General features: G+C 42.0%; 2 protein-coding genes across 3 annotated transcripts in view; one reads left to right on the forward strand and one right to left on the reverse strand.

The window, feature by feature from the left end:
- Window positions 1–7,538, reverse strand: part of LOC109892016 (ras-associating and dilute domain-containing protein) — a 30,742-nt gene extending 23,204 nt beyond the window's left edge. For both annotated transcript variants that reach the window (XM_031827846.1, XM_031827845.1), the window contains exons 1-4: window positions 5,988–7,538; window positions 5,304–5,642; window positions 4,804–5,039; window positions 3,401–3,735 (exon numbers count right to left, since the gene is read on the reverse strand). In XM_031827846.1, coding sequence (XP_031683706.1) covers window positions 3,401–3,735; window positions 4,804–5,039; window positions 5,304–5,642; window positions 5,988–6,115 — 1,038 coding nt within the window. In that variant the 5' untranslated portion in view covers window positions 6,116–7,538. The remainder of the gene's footprint in view (window positions 1–3,400; window positions 3,736–4,803; window positions 5,040–5,303; window positions 5,643–5,987) is intronic.
- A 2,756-nt stretch (window positions 7,539–10,294) lies between these two features.
- LOC109893567 (GRB2-related adapter protein) lies at window positions 10,295–25,990 on the forward strand. Its single transcript, XM_020486829.2, has 9 exons — window positions 10,295–10,699; window positions 17,930–18,004; window positions 19,851–19,986; window positions 20,218–20,309; window positions 20,434–20,553; window positions 23,295–23,484; window positions 23,875–23,970; window positions 24,195–24,311; window positions 24,432–25,990. The coding sequence occupies exons 3-9, from the start codon at window positions 19,909–19,911 to the stop codon at window positions 24,606–24,608; spliced, it is 870 nt and encodes a 289-aa protein (XP_020342418.1). The 5' UTR covers window positions 10,295–10,699; window positions 17,930–18,004; window positions 19,851–19,908; the 3' UTR covers window positions 24,609–25,990.
- The last annotated feature ends 467 nt before the right edge of the window (window positions 25,991–26,457 follow it).

Here is a 26,457-nt window from a genome sequence, read left to right on the forward strand (position 1 = left end):
AGACTGACCAGGTGAATCCAGGTGAAAGCTATTATCTCTTTTGATGTAAAAATCCACTTCAATCAGTGTAGATTAAGGGAAGGAGGCAGGTTATAGAATGATTTTTAATCCTTGAGAGAATTGAGACATGGATTGTGGATGTGTGCCATTCAGAGGGTGAATGGGCAAGACAAAAGATTGAAGTGCCTTGAACGGGATATGCTAGTAGGTCCAGGCGCACCGGTTTGTGGCAAGGACTGCAGCGCTGCTGGGTTTTTCACGCTCAAAGGTTTCCTGTGTGTATCAAGAATGGTCCACCACTCAAAGGACATCCAGCCAACTTAACACAACTGTGGGAAGCATTGGAGTCAAAATGTGCCAGTATCCCTGTGGAACGCTTTCGACACCGATGGGGTGCCAACAAAATAAGGCTGTTCTGAAGGGAAAGTATTAGGAAGGGTTCTTAATGTTTTGTATACTCAGTGTATGTGGGAACTCCTTCAAGACTGTTGGAAAAGCATTCCAGGTGAAGCTGGTTGAGAGAATGCCAGTGTGCAAAGCTGTCATCAAGGCAAAGGGTGGCTACTTTGAAGAATCTGTTTAACACTTTTTTGGTTACGACATGAATCCATATGTGTTATTTCATTTTGATGTCTTCACTATTATACATACAATGTAGAAAATAGTAAAGATAAAGAAAAACCCTTGAATGAGTAGGTGTGTCCAAACGTTTGACTGGTACTGTATATATATACCATTTTAGGTCCTCAGTGATGTGCACGCTGAGGATGCTGAAGCTGATCTTCTCCACTGCAGCCCTGTTTATGTGGATGGGGGCGGGCTCTCTCTGCGGTCTCCTGTAGACCACAATCAGCTCCTTCCTTTAGTTGATGTTGAGGGAGAGGTTATTTTCCTGGCACCACTCCGCCAGGGCCGTTACCTCCTCCCTGTATGCTGTCTCATCATTGTTGGTAATCAGGCCTACCACTGTTGTGTCATCAGAAAACTTGATGATTGAGTTGGAGAAGTGTGTGGCCACGCAGTCATGGGTGAACAGGGAGTACAGGAGTGGGCTGAGCACCCCTGTGGGGACCCTCTGTTGAGGATCAGTGTGGGGGAGGTCATGACCTTCTAACACCACCTACTAACACCACCTATTAAAGGCAATTTATGGTTGATCTGAAAATGTAGTCGGAGGGTGTGTCACAATTTCTGAGCCTCCAGAGGCATGCAGAGGCCAAATCAAGCTCCGTACCGCATCGCACCTCTCAAATGCTGTAACAATGCGGAGGGCTCCTTATAGCTCCACATTGACATGATTCGTTGACGGTAGGTGGGGGCGGTACGTCATGTATCGTCAACCACAAACTCACTTCCTTGACAACTTCCTTCACTATAACCCTGCTCTTCTCCGCTAAGCGCAAGTATGAAAGCCCTGACGTCTGCAGAGGCTGCATCGCAGTAAATGCTGTACGGCCACTTCAGACATCGGATTGACCATGGCAGGCAGGTCATGATACTGTATCATCCCGGCTGGCATGGAAGCCAATCAGCCGCTGAGCAGTGTGTTTGAGCACATACACTTAACTAACTAAATGGTTAAATGGTATTTATTTTCCTGCACATGATATCTGGCAGAATAGATCAAACTGTCTAGGAAGGGAGTTAATAGCTGTGAGTCAATGTGAATTGTGACTACACTGACCTGCACTTGAACAACAACACTTACAAGGAAATCAAATCCACTACAGCTCTCATGGTTCACAGGTGATTAAGTTCAGGAAAATCTGGTCTGGAAACACAAAGACTTTCGATAAATAACTAGTCAAGCCTGAGAAAATCTATTTCATTTATGGAGCTGGAACATTTCTATTCCATAGGACTGATATATGAGTGACTTATTGTTGTCGAGTGGCCAGACCAGGGGCGGGCTCAGTACTTCCCTCAGTATCTGGCACACCCCACCCAGTGTCCTGCACACTCAGCAGTCTCCACAATGAGGATCAAACAACAGAGAGCAGCAGCATTTCCTGTTTCTAGGAATGAGCCTGGCTCTCTGGCTCTCTGGCTCTCTGGCTCTCTGGCTCTCTGTCTCTGTCTCTCTGGCTCTCTGGCCCTCTGGCTCTCTGGCCCTCTGGCTCTCTGGCCCTCTGGCTCTCTGGCCCTCTGGCCCTCTGGCTCTCTGGCCCTCTGGCTCTCTGGCTCTCTGGCTCTCTGGCCCTCTGGCTCTCTGACTCTGGCTCTCTGGCTCTCTGCTTAGGCCACAGCCTGCCACTCTCACTCTGGTTTTGCATTGAAATATCCAGAATGTTTTGTAAAGGAATAAAAGTGCAGAAAGAAATCTGTCACCCACAGAATCTCTTTTTGAAAGGAATATATATATATATTTGTTGAATGTGCAGCTTTTGTGCCTAAATGTGCATGTGTGTTCTGGCATGCACGAGCCTGTGTGCAAATGTGTAGGCTAGGCATGTGTACGTGACCATCCACTGAGTTTGTTTAGACATTACAGTGTTCCTTCTGCTCTATTCTCTAATACTATGTACCTTTAATCAGGCCTATCTCCACCTCCACTGCAGAGCCAGCAGGGCTGAGCTGAACTGTGATTGTGAACACAGTGTTCCTTATCTATTCAACGAGCCCTGACGACAGACAACACATCCCAGTGTGGGAACTCCACTGCTGGACCAGGGCCAGCTCCATCTTCCCGCCTCTCCAGTACATGACCCAGGCTGGCCCACTCAGTGTGTGGACACGAGGATCACCTGTCCACAACATGCCGGTCTACTGCGACTCTGCTTGAGCTCATGGCTCTGAGTCCAATACTCTGAGCCCATTGTAATCCAGCAGGAAGACTCAGTCTCTCGCTGTCCCTGTTATAGCATCCTCACTGCAGCTAAAGCCCTCTGCTCTCTGCTCCTCTCTCTCACTGTCTCTCTCTGTTTCTGGGGATTTTAACCCCAGGTCTTAACCTAAGAGGTTCAGTGGGAGCCTCTATAGTGTAGTGGAGTACACTTGTTTACGCTTCGGTGTCTCTGATAAGCCTTTCGTCACAGTGTTTCTGCCACCCTGCCAAGAGACACTTGAGAACCTTGAAAGGTCTTCAATGGAGCAGCCACCCGGCTCAACCAATTACAGCTGCTGCTATCTGGCTGCCCAGGCCCTCTGTGAAGGATTTCAACATGACATCTCTCTGTCGCAGCCGGACACATTCTCCAACCGTACAAACCTATTCTGAGCCTAACTATTCAAGAAAAGACTGACTCTTATCTAACAAATTGACTTCAGCTGTGTAAACTGAAGCCAATCATTTCATTAAAGTTACTCATCATTTAAGTGAATCAATAATCCGATAGACAAACAAATCCATCTGGGTTTAATGTATAACAGTGGCAACAGCTTCACTTCCTAGTTTTCCTACCTGTCTGTAGCTGTATCCCTGCAGCAGGAGGAAGTAGGGGAAGTCAAAGGGCGGGTGGATGGAGTACTGGGTGGTGTTGTCGTCACTGCTCTCCGTCTCCTCCTTCTCCATGCCCAGACGCAGGGCCTCCTTGTCGGCCTCGGCCTCCGGGTCCTCCCTGATGAGCTGGGCCTTCTGCTGGGCCCGCACGGCCTCCTTCTCCATGGCAGACAGGTCCATCTCACTGAGACTCCTCCACATCCCCAGGCCCTCCACATCCTCACCACTGCCGTCCATGAACAGAGAGGTGACCCGCGAACGGCCCTTCTGGAGCTTACGAGCCTGGGCATTGATACCTGGGGCAGAGAGGAGCACGGGAGAGAGGGAGGATGAGACTAGATGCAGAGAAGTGATTATTAATCATGTATTCATAGTTTATTACAAAATCATAGATTGTGTCCTGATATAGTCAATGTAACATAAACTTCATCATCTATGCATAAACTGAAACTTCACCGTATGCTAAACACTCAATAAACTATTAGTGGAGATCTTCCATCAAATCATTCCAGTCCATCACACACCACCATATCATAATGTTTACTGAGTTGGCTCTCAGTCAAACCAAACATAGAAGGGAAAGGAGAGGAAATCTGGAGGTGTAGTGAGAGGTGTTGTCCTCTATCTGATACCAACAGGCGTTCCTGGCTGTTGGGCTGATGTACCGCAACATAAACACTATTCAGCTCATTTGGAGCCATTAAGCACCATGGAATGTCCAGAGAGCTCAGCTTCACACCAGCTAACAGCTTCTGCTCCCAGGCCTTATCAGCTGTGGAAGTGGGCGTTCTTCCACATTGTTCTGCCACACTGTGTCAGGGGGGCTGGTCAGGCCTGCAGAGGGGGCAACTTCCCCCAGCTTCCCCCAATCAGAGTGGAGCAAAGAGAGTGGAGGGTGATGTGGGGTTTGATGAAAACTGAGAATCACAACAAACGCACGCCAAAGTCAACAATACCACACAGTGTCCAGTGTGCAGGAAGCAAGCTCTGATGGAAAGAATAACATGTGGAATGGTGGAGACATTCAGGTCCCAGCGGAAAAAGCTTATCCAGCCACAGCCAGTCCCCTGCCCTGGGGGCTTCAGAGGGAGCTGTTGGGACCCTGTCGTCAATCTCAGATAAGAGAGAGGGGACACTCTGACCTTGTGTACCCCTCACTGCAGCTTTTGTTTTTCTCTGACCTCTCACTTGCCTGCCATCTCCCCTGCTCTGTTTCATGATAAGCTGGACAATGGATTCTATTACCCTACAGTTAGTGACAGAGATAGGAGATCCAATGAAACCCCAACAAAGACAGAATGATGACCTGGGCTTTAGGTTGTTGTTAGTGGGGTCACTGAGCTGCACCTGTGTGGTTGACGTACCTGCAGTGACGGTGTCGGTCTCTTTAGCAGTCTGTTCCTCTACGCTCACTCTCTTCTGGATCTCAAAGCGTCTGGAGAAGCCTTCTTTGGGTTTCCATAGCGACTGCAGCATGAGGGGCTTCTCGTGGTCACCCACGACCCGAAAGCACTCTGTCTTCCATTGGTGGTCTGCTCCGGTCTGGCCAATCACGTCGCACAGCACATATCGACTGGGATCCTCTTTCTCCAGACAGTATCTAAGCAGCAATAAAAGAGGTTCAGTCAGAATTCCATGATAAGATCTAATTCCTCCTGAAATAAAACGGCTTTGAGATCATTTGGGTAAAATATCCATATCACCAGCTTTAAGTGATTTGCAATGGTTCCCACTATATTAGGATGAGCAGTATTGCAGTCCATGCCATTCAGCCTTGAGGAATGTTCCCTTTCTGCTTGCCTGTTAGCACTAAAGCTAATGCTAACAAATCACATTATGCCAGTGGGCATCCCTAACCCCTCACCTCTCCAGGGCCTCTTTGACAAGTTCCTTGGCACTGGAGCGAGTCGTGGCCAGCACACTCTTGTAGTTGGTTCCCTGGCAGATGTCGCTGCCAAAGATCCTTAGGATACCTGGGGCAGACATCTGACTGGACAGCTCAGCAGGGTCATCTGCAGCCTGCAGGTCCCCCGCCATGCTCCTGCCATCTGGGACATGCCCCTGTCCACTGTCGCCCCGCAGGAGGGGGCTCCGGTTGAACACCGTTGACAGTCTGTTGTTGTGGCGGCGGATTTTGTTCTTGGCCGGCTGCCTCACGCCTGTACTCTCTGCTGAATGGATGGTGCCATCCGAGGTGTTGGACCTGAGAGAGGGAGAAATGGATGGGTAGATGGAGAGACAGAGAGAGAGAGAGAGAGAGAGAGAGAGAGAGAGAGAGAGAGAAATAAGAGACAGAGATATAGATAGTGACAGAGTGAAACAGAGAGAGCAAGTCAGATGTAAATGAAAGTGAGAGTTCAAGAGAGGACACAAAAATTATGGGTAATTAACAAGAGGACAGTATTTCGAGCACCTCTCTACAAATAAATTATATTTCTATTGAAGGCCAGACCTCCATTTGAATATACAAAATCCCAGGCAGCTGCATGTCACAAAACTGAAATCCTATTCTGCAAAGTAGACACACTGGATATAAATAATGACTTACTGCAGGGATCCATTGCTTGGATTCCTCCCCAGCTTTGCCAGGCTCTTCTTTGGCGAGCGGATCAATAGGCCCACTGGAAAGTTGAGGGCTTGCTTGGATACATGACTACTCCGTTCCTCCGAAATCATCACGACTTAGTTCAGATGTAGGCTATATTATAGGTCAAAGTGCTCCCTAGAAAGCACGGTAAGGCACTATTCTCAAAATAAACAATTTGTGACAAATATACTCAGTCCATTGTGGTATTTGACACTGGAATCCACACTTTCTCGTGATGATGAAACCAACTAGGAATTTGTCAGTTCAGGCAGTTTGTAAACTAACTCTGACAAGTTTTCGTAAAGAAGCACGACGTGGAGAAAATGTATTCTCGTCCAGTGGCATTAGACATCAGGCATCTTCCAAAATACACTCGCTTTCAAATTACAGTTATATTCCGAATTTCCAACTCAACAATATCAGGAAACACAAAATACGACTGTAATCCGTTCGATACAATTGTTGCTAAATAGTTTTCATGAACAGAAGTTAGTTGGTCAGAATCAGATACAATGTATCCACGTTCCGGACAGCTACACGAGCGCTAGTTTAAAAAAAATGTATCTTCTAAAAATAAATAAATACATCCAATGTGAATTACTTCTAATAAATGATCAATTTCAGATACTTAATAACTAGATTATTTGTTATTCGAAGCACCCTGCGATTCTTGACCTGTCTGCTCCATGCCATCTCTCCTTATCCCGTTAGGCGCATTCAACAGTTCAGTGCCCAACACTGGTTGTCTGGTAGAATGCAACCGGTTTGAAAAGTGGTGCTGGAGTTACTACCCTGACGTCATTGCTCATTTCGCGCATGGGAGAGTTGTGGGGAGGGATTTGAAAATGCGATAAACTGAGTAAAGGAGCACGAATAGAGCACGAATAGAGCTAGCTATAGGACACATGTTTGTATCTGTGCCATTATAACGTCTGGGACAGCATGGGCAGCTCAATTGAGGCTATCTCCATTTTAAAGTAGTACATTGTCTTCTTCTTCTTCATTGGCTGATTCCTCCCGACTCATAGGAATTCCTACCCAGTTGACTACTTTAAAATGGTGGAAGCCCTCAATGGCAATGTCCATGTTAAAATGGGTTATATCCATGAGCAGACATCTTTCTGGATGGGCGCACCCATATGGAAAGTATCAAACACATCAAACATATGTAAACCACATGTTTGACCTGTTCCATATATTCCATTCCAGCCAGTACAATGACCCTGTCCTCCTATAGCTCATCCCACCAGCCTCCTCTGCTGTACATGTACCGCATCAACTCAGATGATCTTCTCGGCATTCTTGCTCTATGCTAAGGGCCCCATCTAGTGGCTAAAATAATTTCATGACCAGAAAGTGTCTGACAGTGGTGTCACACACACACAATCACATGAGCACAATCACGCGTGCACACACACACACACACACACAAACACTCAATACGCCGCTGGTTGGTCACAAACGGACGTGAGTGAGTGTGGAACCTGCATCTGTAGATGAGGTTTGGCGGGTTTGCTGACATAGTTAGGCTGGGGATTCAGGCCAAACAGTGTTGAGTCTATTGCAAAATCCCAATGAAATCTTCCTCCTTGTAAGAACCACTCATGTAAAGTATTCAGTGATGGAAAGAGTACCCAAATGTCATTCTTGAGTAAAAGTAAAGATACAAAAAAACACTTAAGTAGTAAATTAAAGTATTTTTACTTAAGCACTTCACACCACTGAAAGTATGTGAGTGTGATGATGGAAGGTTCTTAGAGAGGCAGCTTTCATCTGCAATAGACTCAACACTGTTTGGCTTGAATCGCGGCCTTAATAGCTTTAAAATAGTAAAAGCAAGCTAAGCATTCATGTAAAGTATGCTGGTATTTAAAATAATTTTTTTGTTCCCTTTTTTGTTCCCTTTTTGTTCCCGTTTCATAAAATGAGTTTGGCATTTCCGTAGAATGCTGTAGATTTTGTTCAAGTAAGAAAATGTATAATCAGTACAAACAAACATTTTTTGAAGAAAATATTACATTTCCCATATAATGGATATATTGCCCATCATAGAAGCTTTGGACGAACCTGCAGGGACCATAGTGTAATTATGTTGTTACTGCAGAGTGATAAAAAATGTATTATAAACTGGGTGGTTCGAGCCCTGAATGCTGATTGGCTGACCGTGGTATTTCACGGGTATGGCAAAACATTTATTTTTACTGCTCTAATTACATTGGTAACCAGTTTATAATAGCAATAAGGCACGTCTGGGATTTGTGGTATATGGCCAATATACCAAAGCTAAGGGCTGTGTCCAGGCACTCTGCATAGCGTCGTGCTTAAGAACTACCCTTAGCCGTAGTATATTGGCCATATACAACACCCCCTCGGGCCTTATTGCTTAAATATAAACCAAAAGCTCTGTAAATAAATGGTAGAGTATTCCCTTCTCCATAAATATACTGTAGGCCTACATGTTTTGTTCAGCTGGATGTTTTGATCAAATCCATTAATTGGAAGGACATTGATATGAACTAAATCCTTGATTATGTTGTTTATTTTTATTAACTATTTGTGTTGTTGAGTATTGTTTCACATTTGATTATATTCTTAACATTAGCAAAAGTGAATAGAAATATGTCAGATTACAATAGGACTTTTATACCCTGCCTGCTTAGCAATAAATTATGCTGACACACCTCTTTCTCTCTATCACTTCATTATGTTGTGTTGACATTGTAATAGGTGCTGTCGTAAGCACTGTAACATTGCAAATTGTAAATTGTAATCTACAGTTACATGGAAGGCTGTCACTATAGATTTTCACACTTCCAGTGCAATACACCGTAGTCACTATAGAAAGAAAGAGGTTGTGCAGTTTATCATAAATTTACAGTTCAAGCCAGATGTTTGAGAGAGAATGATCATCTATACTACTTAGTCCAAAACGTTCCCCCTGTTGCTACTCTGGTTCTGAGGGTTGAATCGTGCTAAGCTGAGGGCCTGCAGGTGCAGCTATAGACTAAACCCTGGGGGCTTACACATTACTTCCCCATGTCAACTGAATTTCATGTTTACTCTGCTATCCATTCACATTCCTTCCTCTGCTGCTGTCACAGTTGAACAATATTATGTGGAATTTCATTGCCAACTATGCTGACTTAATCTGGTGATCTTTATTACAACTTTACTACAACTGGTGTGAAAAAATAAAAGAGGAGTTTGAATAGTCATTTCTACTCTGTGAAAAATAACTTGTCATTTACATCTAGAACATCAAGTGGACCAAGCTTTAGAGTCAGCAAGAAATAATATTGAACTAGAAAAAAAGAGAGCAAAACCACGCTGTAATCTCTATGGGTTTGACTTCCTGTCACAGACTGCAGCTTTAGTTAGCAACATGTGAAGGCTTGCACAAGAGGCTGCTAAGTGGAGGATAGAAAGCATGTGTTTTATACCATTCCATTTATTCCGTTCCAGCCATTATAGAGAGTCCATCCTCCCCAATTAAGATACCACCTGCCACCTTCGGCAGAGTTACACTATCTATCCCTCAGCCTCTTTGCATGGAGTAAACTCCCTGCTTGCTCTCTATAATGATGGTCAGCAGCATGTGTTATGAATGTATAGCCCAAAAAACCACACCAAACATTTCTCTTTAGAAAAATATGAGGACTGTAGATAACTTTATATAACCAAATTCCAAAGCCATCTGTTTCCATTAACTGTATAATGCAGGCTGAATTATATAACCTATATTGGTTTGAAAGCCTACATTGATATGTTTTGATATAGACAAGAATTAGCCTATACGATCTGTCATAGAAAGACAGTAGGTTACTGAAATAGAGCTGATAACTTCAGTTTAGTTTGTTTGAGGAGTGTCAGTGTTTTATCGTGGGAAGCCCATTTCCAATGAGATCTTCATGCATGCCATCCGAAAGAATGTGAAACATTTGGACATGTTCAAGATGATGCCAAGGAGCATTAATTTGCCGATCCGAAAGACACATGGAAGATCACAGGAATAAAGTCTATACTGTGTGTGTGTTTGCGTGTGTAAATCATAATGTTTCGCCTCATGCAATAAGCCTTTATTACATATTGTCACATTATTCATTTAAATGTATTTTTATTTTATTTTATCTTTATTTAACGAGGCAAGTCAGTTAAGAACAAATTCTTATTTACAATGACGGCCTACCCCGGCCAAACCCGGACGACGCTGAGCCAATTGTGCGCCTCCCTAAGGGACTTCCCAATCACGGCCGGATGTGATACAGCCTGGATTCGAACCAGGGACTGCAGGGACGCCTCTTGCACTGAGATGCAGTGCCTCAGAATGTTTGTGGTAAAGTACAAAAGTTCCTTTTGAAAAGAGGCGGTCACTAACCAAGTGCAAGTAACTGGTTCATCTCCGCGGTGGGACACTCAGCTATTGTACGTGTTGGGGAAGGAACTCGAAAGTCTCAGCTTTGTTATACTTCAATGAAAGGACGCGGAAGTAAACAGTCTTTAACGGATTTGTTTTATTTAACCTTTATGATTTTACGAATATGACGTTTTCCTTTTGATGCGAACTTGCGAAATTTTGACTGAAATTATGATCTAGTAGGCAAAACCCTGTCTGGCTGCGTAAATTTCCCGGCCTCTTGTGACTGTCAACGCGTGGCTCTTTACATGAGATAAAGGTAAATATCATTTCGCAATATACAGTTTACCCATTTGAAGAAAGCTAGATTATTCTTACATACGTGATGTAACCATAAATGTAAATGTAATATACCCACTGTTATATGGGTAGCCAAATCATGTCACCAAAATGACCAAACCTCTTATAATGTCATGCTGGCTTGAAGACACTGCTCTAATCTTATGAACAGCTGTTACAGTCATGCCCACTCCACTTTTTCTGTAATGTAATTCATTAGAATAATTAGTCAGCTTCCTCTCATCTGAATTGTGAATCATTGCTCTTTAGTGGTTAGAGAACTGTCTCTCTCTCAAGAGTGGTATCCCTATAATTTGTTTGAAATCTTTTAGATTCTGAATCTATGGCAACTAACCGGACAATTGAAATAAGTGCCACATAGAGAACTTTATCTACCTATTTGATACAATCAATAACTGTCCCCAGTAACCAACAGTTGTCCACAGACATTGGTGAAGAGGATATGCAATATAGTTCTGGAGCACATAAGTAGGCTATGAGACAACGTGTTACCATATTATGCAATGCTATTATAAATATATAACAACAAGGATATTATGTTTGACCTAACAGTTGAAATATTTTCATCATTGCTAAATTATTTGAAAACTAACTTTACATATAGTCCCCCTGCCCATGCCATGGTGATGTGGAAGGTATTTTGAAATAGCTTTTTGTTTGAATGTTTTTTCCTCAAATAGCTTCTCCTCTGGGATGTGGTAATTTATGAGTAGTAGGAGATAAGTTCAACAATAGTTGTATTTATGTGATGAGGAAGTATGTTCATAATGTGTTTTCTTTTGATATGAAACTCAGTTAAAATAGAAAGCCACTGAAGAGGACAGGTGCACTATTGAGCAAGCTTTATAAGTTAATGTTTTTTGGGGGGTTGTTTATTTGCTAAAACAAGGTCCTCGATTCAATCATAGTAGGCTAGCCATGTCAGTCTAATTGACATAGTGTGAGCTACTATGGTGTGTCACATAGATTACAAATAGTACAGTGTCACTGGATATTTCAATGCTTTACATGGTGGTAAATTGTTGTTTACTAAAATATATAGAACTTGTTGAATTTGGATTTCCCATAAATGAGAATGGATGGATATTTATAAATGTATATACAGTATTGTCTAGTGCTGTTCTCCTCAGTGCTGGGTAGTTGGATGTCATAGTTACTCTCAAAAACACATTCTGCACATTCCTCTCTAATCTCTGATTTGTGAAGTGTAGAGAAATGTTTAGTGCCTTCACATAGTTATGCTTTGCATAATGTAAATCCTTAATTATAAAACTTACCGTTTCTAACATTTCCAACAAAGAAAATGATGCACGCTACTCCGTAATAGATCTTACCACTTCGACAATGTCCGATATTTAATAAAGATATCTGTTTCAGACATCATAATCCTATTTCTTTGACTAATGGTGGAATGTTTGGCACCACAAGACTATATAACAACCGACTGGGCTGTTGAAGAGGCACAAAAGTGCTAAGAAAAAAACAGTTGGGAGCAGAAAAAAATCCATCTGAAATGAATGTGGGCAGTGAGAGTTGAAACCACTGCAAATATCCCCTTCACCCAGGTCACCCTACCAGGGGAGCTCTAGGGACATTGGCACGTGGCCAACATGCCCCTGGCCCACCTCACTGGTGACATGTTACTAGAGTAGATCCCCTCTGCTCTGCACTGTCTCTTCCCAGGGGCCTCAGCTACTGTTTTGTTACTGTTTTACATGTTTGAGACTTCCATCCTCTAGAGCAGTGGTTCCCAAACGTTTTATAGTCCCGTACCCCTTCAAACATTCAACCTCCAGCTGTGTACCCCCTCTAGCACCAGGGTCAGCGCACTCTACAATGTTGTTTTTTGCCATCATCGTAAGCCTGCCACACACACACACTATACGATACAGTTATCTAACATAAGAATGAGTGTGAGTTTTTGTCACAACCCAGCTTATGGGAAGTGACAAAAAGCTCTTATAGGACCAGGGCACAAATAATAATATAATTTATCTCTTTATTTAACCATCTTACAACCTTATTTGTTAATCAAAAATTGTGAATAACTCACCACAGATTAATGAGAAGGGTGTTCTTGAAAGGATACACATAACTCTGCAATGTTGGGTTGTATTGGAGAGAGTTCAGTCTTAAATCCTTTTCCACACACAGTCTGTACCTGTATTTAGTTTTCATGCTAGTGAGGGCTGAGAATCCACTCACATAGGTACGTGGTTGCAAAGGGCATCAGTGTCTGTGATTTGCCAAGGCAGGATACTCTGAGCGCAGCCCAATTCAGAAATCTGGCAGTGGCTTCTGATTAAATCAAATTTTCACAGAGCCGCTTGTTGCAATTTCGATGAGGCTCTCTTGTTCAGATATCGGTAAGTGGACTGGAGGCTGGGCATGAAAGGGATAACGAATCCAGTTGTTTGTGTCATCCAGTACCTGCGTAATTGCGCATCCAACTCACTCAGGTGCTTCGCTATATCACATTTGACATTGTCTGTATGCTTGAGTTAATTTGCACTCCAAAAATCATACAATGATGGAAAGACCTGTGTTGTCCTTGTTAATGCAGACAGAGAAGAGCTCCAACTTCTTAATCATAGCCTCAATTTTGTCCTGCGTATTGAATATAGTTGCAGAGTGTTCCTGTAATCCTAGATTCAGATCATTCAGGTGAGAAAAAACATCACCCAGATAGACCAGTCATGTGAGAAACTCATCATCATGCAAGCGGTCAGACAAGTGAAAATTATCGTCAGTAAAGAAAACTTTAAACTCGTCTCTCAATTTAAAAAACGTGTCAATACTTTGCCCTTTGATTACCAGCACACTTCTGTATATTGTAAAAGTGTTACATGGTTGCTGCCCATATCATTGCATAGTGCAGCAAATACACAAGAGTTCAGGGGCCTTGCTTTAACAAAGTTAACCATTTTGACTGTAGTGCCCAAAATGTATTTCAAGCTGTCAGGCATTCCCTTGGCTGCAAGAGCCTCTCGGTGGATGCTGCAGTGTACCCAAGTGGCATCTGAAGCAACTGCTTGCATGCGTGTTACCATTCCACTATGTCTCCTTGTCATGGCTTTTGCGCCATAAGTACAGATACCAACATGAGCAGCAGCTACGTTTGGCTACATATTGACCGTTAGTGGAATTCCCACGCGGGAGTAACAGTTAATGTGATTGGATGTTAATAATTTGTCTAGGCTACCTGTATTTGACATTGTGTTGTTATTTCGCTGAACACTAGATGGTTTCATTTTATTTTTGGCAGTGAAACGAGGCTACTCAGGCGATATTAAATCCTCACCCAAATATGTATAGCCCCGTTGGAAAATATAAATGGACTGTTTGAAAATGTGAAGAAAAACAAATATTATTATTATTAAAAGAAAATGTGAATCACATTTTAATTTGGCGTACCCCCGACGGCATTGCGTATACAAATACCTGTTCTAGAGTACTCAATTCTTACCCTGTGAGGTCCGTAGCCTGCTGGTTTTCTGTTCTACCTGATAATTAATTGCACACACCTGGTGGCCCAGGTCTAAATCCGTCCATAATTAGAGGGGAACAATAAACAAATGCAGTGGAACTGGCTTTGAGGTCCAGAGTTGAGTTTGAGGGCTCTAGAGTGACAACAAGGAGGTTCTGTCTGTCTGTGTGTGTGTGTGTGTGTGTGTGTGTGTGTGTGTGTGTGTGTGTGTGTGTGTGTGTGTGTGTGTGTGTGTGTGTGTTCACGGCTGTCTAATAGCAGAATTGTCCTGACAGCAGGATGATTAAGTGGTTTGTGGGATGTATTTTACCAGTGTTTTTTACAAAGATTTTATCAGTGGTTTATGCTCATTGGGGTAAGGGGTTTTGTGGTGGTCAGTGTAGTGTCTTATCTTACTATATCTCTCTCATCAGTCTTACCTTATGTCGTGACGTTGTATTAGTTAACTGTTGTTCATCGAATGATTAAAAGTTTCTAATTGCGTGATTAACTGAATCAAGCAATTATTAACTCATTAACCTGGGGCACCATGGGGAAACTAGTTTTTATTGAGTTTCTATTTTCCAAATTAAATAAAAAAAATATCAGAATATCGATTTTACAACAGCCGCTAATTAACCAGTTACATCTACAATCTCGTTCTGAATGTTGTATAGTCCGTGAATCTGCACGGACTCGGGTCTCACCAATGAGTTCGTACCACACCAATCTTAGTTTAATATTTATTTACAAAAAGCTAAAATGATGATAAAAGATACATATAGACAAAACACATTATAGGCTATTGACTAGAACTAAGTATAACATGGCCAACACACTATGGAGCGTGTTACCCAAAATGGGGATTTCAAAGAGAGAGAGGAAAAAGAAAGTACACGAGAGAAATATACATTTGGGTGAATTTGTCAGATATGCTATTCTAACCCTAGCCTTGCCCCAATCTGCTGCTCTTATGGGTCAGAATATAATGATGTAATTATGTGGGGAAGACCTCCGAGGATTCTCTGCGTGGACCGTTCAGGGTTCCGTTCAGGCTGCTCGATGACGCACTTCTCCAGCGCACCTTTCTGGTCGTCCTCACGATGTCAGTGTCCTTTTGGCTTAGGAGTCTGTTCCCTCAACCTTGCTCTGGAAGGGGTCTTCTGAGGACAGACAGCTCTGTAGCTCAGAGTTCACAGCATAGGAATGAAACCTTTTAGATACCACGATTCGCTGGGATTGGATGCTAAGGGGGTCCGGCTTGAATTCACCTGCTTAGACACAGCTACTCATCCGTAGCTTGGGTAGAAAAATATTTATTTGTCTTCAAACTTGTGTTGCGTTCTGGGTTCGTTGACTTTTTAGACCTTGGCTGCAGCTTGGGTCACGTAGTCTTCTGTAAATTCTTTACTCACAGGTTTTATACCCTTGGGTCAGAAGTGGGTGCACTCGCCTTTAGGGCAATTCTCTGGGCATACCAAGTTAGGAATTTGTCTGTGGCCTGAGATTTACCAGGGGCGTGAGGGGTCATAAAACCCCCACATCTTCAGACCCCTAGATCTCTCTTCCTCTGTTGGGGTTGAGAGATCATCTGTAGGGTTGTGGTCTCCTGTAACCTGACCTGAACAGGACAGTCATGACACTTACTATATCTCTCTCGTCAGTGTAGTGTCTTACCTTACTATATCTCTCTCGTCAGTGTAGTGTCTTACCTTACTATATCTCTCTCGTCAGTGTAGTGTCTTACCTTACTATATCTCTCTCGTCAGTGTAGTGTCTTATCTTACTATATCTCTCTTGTCAGTGTCGTGTCTTACCTTACTATATCTCTCTCGTCAGTGTAGTGTCTTACCTTACTATATCTCTCTCGTCAGTGTCGTGTCTTACCTTACTATATCTCTCTCGTCAGTGTAGTGTCTTACCTTACTATATCTCTCTCGTCAGTGTAGTGTCTTACCTCACTATATCTCTCTCGTCAGTGTCGTGTCTTACCTTACTATATCTCTCTCGTCAGTGTAGTGTCTTACTTTACTATATCTCTCTTGTCAGTGTAGTGTCTTACCTTACTATATCTCTCTCGTCAGTGTAGTGTCTTACCTTACTATATCTCTCTCGTCAGTGTAGTGTCTTATCTTACTATATCTGTTTCGTCAGTGTAGTGTCTTACCTTACTATATCTCTCTCGTCAGTGTAGTGTCTTACCTTACTATATCTCTCTCGTCAGTGTAGTGTCTTACCTTACTATATCTGTCTCGTCAGTGCAGTTGACAGTATTTTGAGATTTGTTGGATGTATGCAGTTTATGTACATGCTTTTTCAGCAAGCTGCTGGGATATATTTTATCTAAAATCAAATGTAAGAGTTATATTGATAATGTTTATGAGGGCTAATCTGCAATGGAATCAGGAGGTTCAATTCATTAGTTCCATTCATTAGTTAAACATTAGAGCCATTCGGTGAGGCAAGTGATTTAAAACTAAAGTGCCTGTTTGGCTGCATGCATGTTTTACTGTGTTTACGGTACATGGTTTTATGGAGCGAAGGAGTTAGATAACACAGATTGAGTGCGCTTCTGTGTACACACATGGTTCAACTGAAGTGGGAATCATTTAGATTAAACAATTTGTTGAATTTATGTCAATGGAATGTGTGGTGATATCCCTTGACCTTCTCCTTGCTCATCCACATCTCCAAGAAAAAATACTCTTGTTATCATATGTGGGCTACTGAGTGGTACAGCGGTCTGAGGCACTGCATCTCAGTGCAAGAGGTGTCACTATAGTACCTGGTTTGAATCCAGGCTGTATCACATCTGGCAGTGATTGGGATTCCCATAGGGCGGCGCACAATTGGCCCAGCATCATCCGGATTTGGCCAGAGTAGGCCGTCATTGTAAATAATAATTTGTTCTTAACTGACTTTCCTAGTTAAATAAAGGTTACATTTAAATAAAACAATTCTATTAAACTGATATGTGAGCTATTACTGTCAATAAGTTAATATGTTGTGTTGACTTTAGAGAGAGAGAGGAGAGTTTCCTCCTCTGGTTTAATGAATAGTTCCTGTCTGGTAAAGAAAAAGGGAGAGAAAGAGATACATCTGGGTCTGACAGAAACACACAGAGTTAAAACAACTTTCTACATGTAATTGAATTTCATCTTCAGTTGTCCTCATCTTGTTTATGCGGCCTTCCATCCGGTTTAGTAGAGCTCTGTGAATGATTCTCATTATCATCTATCTACCCTCACTCATATCCGCTCTGAATAAGACAGAGAGGGGGAACAGAAGGGGTCTTTTACTGCAGAGTAGGAGTTTTAATCAGGGTACAGGATTGGAGCCGTGGTGAGCAATAGAAGCTGATACTACAGCGCTGGTATTGGCTCCCTCCGGTGTCTGATGGCTGAATAGGTAGAGAGGTAGGGCTGGGATAGATTTATGAAATTCTATGTAATCTTGTGTGTATCTATGGTTCTGGGGATGGATAATGTATGTGATTTTGGAGCATGCACTGCAGACCCCCCTTCAACCACACACACGTGGGAGAGCAGCAAATTGAACATCATAGATAATTACCATCATGAGATTTCAATCTCAAAAAATTACACCGCTTTTTTTTTTACTTAATTGAAAGGGGAAATGGACAGCTCCTGATGTTGTTTGTCCTCCTCTGACTCGCTCTTCTGCCTGTTCCTCCATGCTCATGTCTGTTTATGTATCCCGTAGGTAAACATTAACACATGGTGAATGCTACGAACTACCGAAACAAGAACTGTTCTCTCCTCAGCTTCGTGACAGAAGGTAAGGGGAAGTGTCTGGCTCAGACAACTTTTCTCTGTTTTGCTTCCATTTTTAAATGATTTTCAATTTTCCCCATTTCTTTATTTCTCATTTTCCATATCTAAACTTCATAGCTAGGAATGGGATATATTTATCTAAAGTTATACTTAGGCTTGTGTTCAGAAGGATACAACTGAACCAAAGGGTTTTGAAACTAAATCTGTGTTCTTATTGCACAACTCCTCTCATGTCATCTCCTCCATTTCAATTATTTTTTTTGTGTTTTATCCCACTGAATGTATTTCCCCATGCAATCAATGGTTGTTACAGCCCCAGGTGCAGTATTCACAGATTACAGTATGTACAGCATAGTCTAGTCTAGTCTAGTAACAATTGTATTTTGCAAACCACCACTGCACCACCTTAGCTGAATTACCCCACCAGAGTTAAGTTACTGGCAATATCGACCTAAAATACAAGTATACCGTAAGCTGTTTAAACAGTGCAGTTATTTGTAGGCCTATGTTCCTTATAGGAGCTTATAGGAGCTAAGGACTTAAATGTCTAGTGCAGCCATTTTCATCTCAATATCAAATAATTTCTGATTAACAATTAAGTACCTTACTGGGATTTTCTTCAATTAAAATGGTCAAAAAGAAACAAAAATAGCTTCTTAACTAGAAGTAGGCTAGGACTCTCTGGGAGTAGTCTGAGTGAGGAGGAGAAAACTGAAAACTGTAGCTGTTATTGGCAAAGAGGTGGAGGGCTGCCGGTCTGACAGAGATCATTGAGGCCCGGTTATAATTGTTCATGCTGCAGGTGGAAGCTGGCGATCAGACAGACAATTTTGGGGATGAGAATATTTTTTGGAAAATGCTACAGACATCTGTATTGGTCTTTCATACAGGACTAGTAAAACATTGTTATTAGCATTTTTTAATAATAATTATTTTTAGGGGGTGCTGCAGCACTCTCAGCACCCATACTTCCTGTGGCTCTGATCAGGTGTGTGTGTAGTCTCAATTAAAATAGTAAGCTATAGACTATGCATGGGCGGAGAAGCAGGGGGCAGTTATCTTTCCAATGAAATCAACTTCCTAAATATGATTAGGCTGTAGTTTACATTGCCTAGAAATACATATTGATCACCTTTTATTTTTTTAAATCTCTGTCTGAAAATGGTCCCACTCCTAAAAGGTACGCTATAAAACATTTCTCAAGAGAAAGTGAATGTGTCTGCTCTCTCTCCAACTCTGCTCTCGTCAAACTATGTCTAGCCTATTGGCTGATATAGCCCAGTAACACCAATAGCCTAATATAATGGGCCACGTGAGAATCTCTGGTAATTTAACTTATTTCTTAGGTTATTTTTTGCTCATTTTGATATTACCTATATAGGGCACACAATCGCTAGGACCATGGCTGGCGAGTGAGCTGCGTCACATACTCCTGAAGTAACATTGCGGGACTGCGGTTGGGTTCGGGACACGTTCTGGCAGTAGCGGGTGGGAGTCGGACAGAGAGCAAGCGGGAGGGGGCGGGTGCGGTATCAAAAGCTTCGGGTGCAGCCGGAATGAAGAAATCAGTCCTGCACAAAGTTTGGAACTCTCTTTCATATTGATCTATTAACTAATTTACTGCCAAAACTCCATCCCACCAAAACAGGAGGATATTTCAGGCGATCTTCACAAACAGCCCGTACATTAAAATGGCATTATCATCATTTTCACAAATACACAGTATTATTCCAACCTCAGTGTCAAAATATATCTAAAACACAGGAAATAACATGTTTGACTGCACTGTATAGTTTGCTTACTTTGAAACTACCAACCCACAACTCTCCCTGACTCATCTCATTCCATAGACCGACTGCAGTCCTTTTGCATCCCTATTCCAACTCTTTGACCCTTCCACCGCTCACCATGGAAGCCAGAGGAAAGTACGAGTTTAATGCTACGGCTGAGGATGAGCTGAGCTTCCGAAAGGGAGACATCCTGAAAGTGAGTATGACCTGAGAATGAGAGGAGACACATTACAATTCACAATAGCGTGTGATAGTAAGACTAAAGAATGGCAGTAGTACAACTGAGTGTGGGACTTGGCTTTAAAGACACATTCCACTAATCTAATTCCTAAATTCTACACACAAAGTTCTACTGTTGTATTCTGCTGTAATATTAAACCGAAACAGTGAGCTCTGTTGTTTTTGTATATCTCTGTTCCCTATTCAGATTCTAGGTAGTCAAGATGAGTGGTTTAAGGCAGAGCTGCATGGACAGGAAGGCTTTGTGCCCCAAAACTACACTGAGAGACAAACCCCAAGGTGAAATAAAGTTACTCATTTTCATCCATAAAATGTATTTGAACACACATATGCAACATGAGTTTGTATGCTTACAGTAAGTACAGTATAGCCACATCTGTATAATGTATCTCTCTCTGTCCAGCTGGTTCAAGGAGACGGCAAGCCGCAGCTCTGCTGAGGAGCTCCTGATGTCTAGGGAGGTGGGGGGATTCCTGATCCGCGGCAGTCAGAGCTCCCCTGGAGAATTCTCCATCTCTGTCAGGTGGGTGGGTGTAGGCTCAGGCCAGGATATTACAGGGAGCTAGCTCACTGATTACAAAACAGTACCTGGGGAGGGGGTTAGAGTTTTCACTGCATGAACTCTGTAAAATGTGGTAACATGTTAACCTGAAAAAGTAATATGTGAACATTTTCACAATCTCCCTACATTTCTCATGAAATGTCTATGAGCCAGGGGAAGAATTCAGTTTCTGTAGGCTATACTTGATATTACTGGTACAGCTTTTCCTTGCAATATCTAACATAAGCCAGCAGGGGACAGTGAAAGTACTGCACCAGAGAAACAGTTGACTTTGGATTTATGGAATAGGACAGGACACAACTAAATTGTTTGAATCATAACTCATCACATCCTATCATTGTTTATTTAAACTTTATTTAACCAGGATAAGCCCATTGAGACCCAGAGTCTCTTTTTCAAGGGAGACCTGGTCAAGAAGGCAGCAACAATCAATACATTACAGAATTAAAACATACAACAATACGACAACATGATCCAGTCTAAAAAAGTCTCCCATCAATATTTTAAATTCATTCAGTGGCACTAACATATCTAGATGAAACATGGATTGTAGACTATTCCATGCATCTAGTGCACAAAAAGAGAAGGCAGTCTTGCCTAATACTGTGAATGTCCTGGGGACTTTAAGTAGCAACCACCTAGCAGACCGGGTATGGTAACTGCACGTGGTGAAGGAGACCAGACTACAGAGGTAAAGAGGGAGTTTACCAGAAAGGGCTTTGTAGATGAACACATACGAATGTATCTTTCTGCACATATAAAGTGAGGTCCAACCTACCAATGGTGGGTGAGTGACTTGGCGTTTGTAATAAAGCGCAAGGATGCATGATAAGTCCAGTCTCTGTAAGACGGAGGAGGCTGCATGCATATACAACAAGTCACCATAATCAATTACAGAGAGAAAAGTGGCTTGAACAAGCTTCTTTCTAGCCATAAGCGGGAAGCAAGCCTTATTTCAATTTAAGCTTTGTCACAAGATTATCCTCATGAACTTTAAAGGACAACTTATCATCCAACCAAATACCTAGGTATTTGTAGGATGGCACTTTTTCAATGGATAAGCCACCAGATGTGACAATGCTAACGTTCTCTGGCAGAGTTCTAGCTCCGGTAAAGGTGATGAATTTAGTTTTTTGTACATTCAAGACCAGTTTGAGACCATAAAGGGAGGCCTGCAGTGGCTGAAAAGCAGTCTGGAGCTCTTCAACAGCCTGAACCAGAGAAGGAGCACATGAATATATAACTGTATTATCTGCATATAGATGTAACTTTGCTGGTTGCATCCCATTTCCAAAATCGTTAATAAAAATTGAGAACAACACAGGAGCTAAAATGGAACCCTGAGGCTCACCTCTATTAATCTCTAGAAAGCTAGACTTGTGATTGTCAGTATATACACATTGTGTTCTGTCAGAAAGATAGTTCTTAAACCAATTTACTGCCCATTCACTGAGACCAATGTTTCTGAGTCTAGCTAGCAACAATTCATGGTCAACTGAATCAAAGGCCTTTGCTAAATCCACAAAGAGAGCAGCACAATATTGCTTTTTATTAAGTGCATTAATGATGTTATTTGCCACTGCCATAGTTGCAGTTGTAGTGCTGTGCCCCAATCTAAAGCCAGACTGAACCCTGCTCAGTATGTTCTTTTCAATTAAGATGTTTTTTAACTGTGAGTTCACTAGGGATTCATAGACTTCGGCCAGGATAGTGAGTTTAGAGATAGGACCATAGTTTTTAGCATCTGAGGGATCTCCACCCTTTAGCAGCGGGAGGACATAAGCTGATTTCCAAATGGAAATTTGGAATTGGAATTGGTCAAGAGACTCAAGTTGAAAATGTGAGCCACAGGTTCAGTAATAATACCAGCTGCTATCTTTAAGAGGTAGGGGTCCAAGTTGTCTGGACCTGCTTACTTTTTAGTGTCTATTGCCTGTAGTGCTTTATAGACCTCAGTATAAGAAACAGGCTCAAAGATCAAATGGTTCACATGAGGGCCTATATCATAGTTGACTGTAACAGAGCTTACATTAGAGGCCTGGGCCCCATCATTATCAAAAACTGAACCAGCAGATATGAAGTGCTTGTTAAAACCCCTACAATATGGGCTTTATCCTTCACTTCATTAGAATCCATCATTAAATGGTCAGGAAGGCCAGAGGATACGTTAGAACCTGACACTGATTTGATTAGCTTCCAGAACTTGGTAAGGTTGTTTAGGTTCTCTGTGACTGCATCTAAATAGTAATCTGATTTGGACTTCCTGATCAATCCTGTGTATTTGTTTCTTAGCGCTCTGAAGGAGGCCCAGTCAACAGGAGCACTTGTATGTCTAGCTTGAACCCAAGAGATATTTATCTTTCTAATTAATTCTGCCAAGTTATCTGAAACCCAGGGATTGTCCCTTCCAATGATTCTGAATTTCTTCACAGGGGCATGCTTATCACAAATCGACACAAATTTCATATACAAATAGTCCCAGGCAGTGTCAACCAGGGTTCATTTCAATTCCAATTAATTCAGACACTAAACCAAATTCAAATTCCAAATCTTCCTCATTGAAAATAATTGAAATTGGAATGTCAGTGTACTTCCTGAATTGACTGGAATTGACCCTAAACCTGCATTGTACTGTATGTGACTAAGAGGCCAGATGTTGTGTTGTGACATGCCTAACTGATATATAAAACCTTTCCCCTCAGACATGAGTTTGACGTGCAGCATTTCAAAGTGATGAAGGACAGCAAAGGCCACTACTTCCTGTGGTCAGAGAAATTCACTTCCCTCAACAAGCTGGTGGACTTCTACAAGAACACCTCCATCTCCAAGCAACGGGACATCTACCTTAGAGACGGTAGTCTGGATGACCAGAGCCCATTCGCACCCCAACCGGTATTTCAGCCGTATATTAATTCAGTTCAATCAACTCTTTAGTGAAGCCTTCCTTCCCTTTCTTGACTTCCCACTCTTCTGTATCTTCTGTACTCTCAAGCACACATACAGGAACTGAAATCAGTGAGCTATTGCACCAGAATGGTCCATTAACCAATGGTATTAGTCTATTAACCAATGTACTGCATGGTGATGTCACCATGGAAAATCAAACCTCTACACAGAAGGTCCTGTGTAGATTGTACTTTCAACCAGCAACTATCAGGAAATAACACTGATCAAATGTTTTTGTTAGTTTCATCAGCTGTTGTACAATAGGATACAAAAACTACATTTTGACTGCACTGGGCCTTTATGAACCCTTTCCTGTCCACATCCTTCTGTTGTCAGTTGAAGAGGGGGAGTCTACCTGAGGAGAGGAGCTATGGGGCCCCTACTGCAGCCACGTCACACCGCAGGGCCTCAGACCTTCCTCACAGTCAGCAGGTAAACACGGCTCACCCCAAAGTACAAACCTACACTACCTACAATGCAGTCTTTTGAATCATGTGGGTTTTTCAGAAGCTGCTATGTACCATGGTCATGTAAAACCATGTCATTGCTTTTATTTGATTGCATTGGGTTTGTAATGTTTTACTGTGATTCTGAGACATAGGTTGGTTTAAAGGTTAGTCTGACCTGAGTTCAACCTCTCTCCTCTCTTCCCCCAGAGTAAGAGACCTGGGATGGAGGTGAGGGCTCACACCATAGGCACCCCTGGTAGAAACACCCCCCTAACCTCTCTCCCAGCCCCCCAAAGGACATCTGAAACCATGCCTCATCCACAGGTACAGTAAGCCTACTGTAGTCAGTAAATGGGGGCTCATCCTTGATTTCCTCTGAAATGACTGGTTCTTATGGCCAACTATTACCTAACACAGGTGTGTGTGTGTGTGTGTGTGTACCAGAGGGCAGTCATACAGGTGAAAGCAGTGTACGACTTCACAGCGGAGGAAGGGGACGAGCTTGGCTTCCATGCAGGTGATGTCATTGACATTTTGGATCACTCTGATCCATCGTGGTGGAAAGGAAGATTGCGGGGTAAAAGTGGTCTGTTCCCTGCCAACTATACCACACCGTTATGAGGAAAGCTTAGAGAGAGAGAAGTCGCTCTTTGGGCTTCTCCAATCATATGGACAGTGATGATAAGAGTCGGGCAACTCACAGAAACTTCAGCAGCCCAAACTAGGACTAAAAAGAAATTGGTTCACATATGATTTCTGATAACATATGCTCACACATGTATTTTTATTTTAAAGCTGGTGCTCAGCATGAAACAAATGACATACCTAAATGACATTGATTTATAAGCAGAGGCGGACTTACCATTAGGCAGAAGAGGCAATTTCCTCAGGCCTCACATCATCAAGGTGCCTTGTGAGCTGGGCATAATAATAAAATACTAGCATAAAATACTTTTTTTCCCCAATAATGTCTCTGCATGAGACCTCACAACTGGTTTATAATAATGGACTATTCCACCTTGACAGAGTTCCTGTGCATTGTTTCACGCGATATGATTGCAAATTTGACTTTCATTGTAATTAAGCTGTATCAATGAGATGCTTTCACAGCGGGGCAGAGAAATGTGCAATTAACGCAACCAGTGAAAATAAAAGGAAAGAAAGAAGATTTAACAGAAAAATGTTGTAAGTTAATCTATTTCTTTAGTCAAAAGACAAGTGCTGCTTGTAATACTGGCATTGTCATCAAGGCAGAAGACATGTATGTGTAGACAATGTATCTGATGCAATCTGGCCAAACAGAGTATGGCATGTCATTCGCTTTTTGGCCAGACAGAATCAGATACATTGGAACCATATAGAAAGACAGGGGCGTTGTTTGGCTCACTAGGATAATCGGATCATCTCCAGTGAGATAGTTTGTCACTTGCAAAATGAAGTAAATTGTTTGGATGCTACTTTAAGAAGTGATTGATTGACAATCAGATGGAAACATCATGACCTGTTGTGTTCATTTTAATCACAGCCCCCGCCCCCACAGGAGGCCTTTTGCCTTTTGGTAGGCCGTTATTGTAAATAAGAATTTGTTAACTGACTTGCCTAGTTAAATAAAGGTTACAGGTTAAACAAAAATGGCACATTAAAAGGTCATTTCTTTTTACAGTTAAATGATGTCTTTACTATAAAACCCATAACAAAATGTTGTCCACCCAAATCACTAAGGCCGCCCCTGTTTGTAAGGGAACTTCCACAACCCAACTGCAGTGTCATATCCATTGGAGGTTGAAAACTGGGAGCTATGCTGCCACACATTTACTGTATGGAACTACACTTTTTGTATTGCTACCTTTTTGTATTGCTACCTTTTTGTATTGTTTGTAGTGCTTGCTTTTAATTGTAAGGTCGCCATAGCAAATTATGTCTTGTTAGTGAACTACCAAATTTACAATGTCAGTTTGGGTATGCTTGTCATCTGTCTAAATTAAAACAATGATGTATATAAACCCTGGCTTGCTGATGCTATGTATTGGCCAATGAGATGCTTTGAAACCACCGGTCGGCCATATTGTCACTCCTCAAAAGCAGTCTTCCATAGGAATTCTTCAGTATTTAATTTAAATGTTTTTAGGACTAAATTACATGTATTTAAGTATTTTTTTGTGTAGTTGGGACAGTATTTTCAAAAAATTACTCTATTGATCTGACACTGAGAACCACAGTATATTCCTGACCTGCAGTGTTGGGTAATAGTGAACTACATGTAATTCAACTATAAAAGAAATTGCAATGTAACGTTGTAGTAACTACTGGAAATACACACTACTTTTTATTTCAAATAAAGTAAAATATGAGTGAAGTAGGCAATCATTTCCATTCTTTTTCAGCATCAGATTTGCCTAATCCAATTACTCCAGCGTTACATTGCAAAAAAAAGGAACTAACTACTGAAAACACTACCTAGATTTGAATT

The sequence above is a fragment of the Oncorhynchus kisutch genome, linkage group LG6 (assembly GCF_002021735.2).
Source record: "Oncorhynchus kisutch isolate 150728-3 linkage group LG6, Okis_V2, whole genome shotgun sequence".
Taxonomy (NCBI): domain Eukaryota; kingdom Metazoa; phylum Chordata; class Actinopteri; order Salmoniformes; family Salmonidae; genus Oncorhynchus; species Oncorhynchus kisutch.

Bases quoted from the DNA above. Each gene is read 5' to 3' on its own strand.
- LOC109893567 (XM_020486829.2), top strand. From the start codon at position 19,909: ATGGAAGCCAGAGGAAAGTACGAGTTTAATGCTACGGCTGAGGATGAG. The intron at 23,971-24,194 runs GTAAACACGGCT...CTCTTCCCCCAG, and splicing joins ACCTTCCTCACAGTCAGCAG to AGTAAGAGACCTGGGATGGA. The intron at 24,312-24,431 runs GTACAGTAAGCC...TGTGTGTACCAG, and splicing joins AAACCATGCCTCATCCACAG to AGGGCAGTCATACAGGTGAA.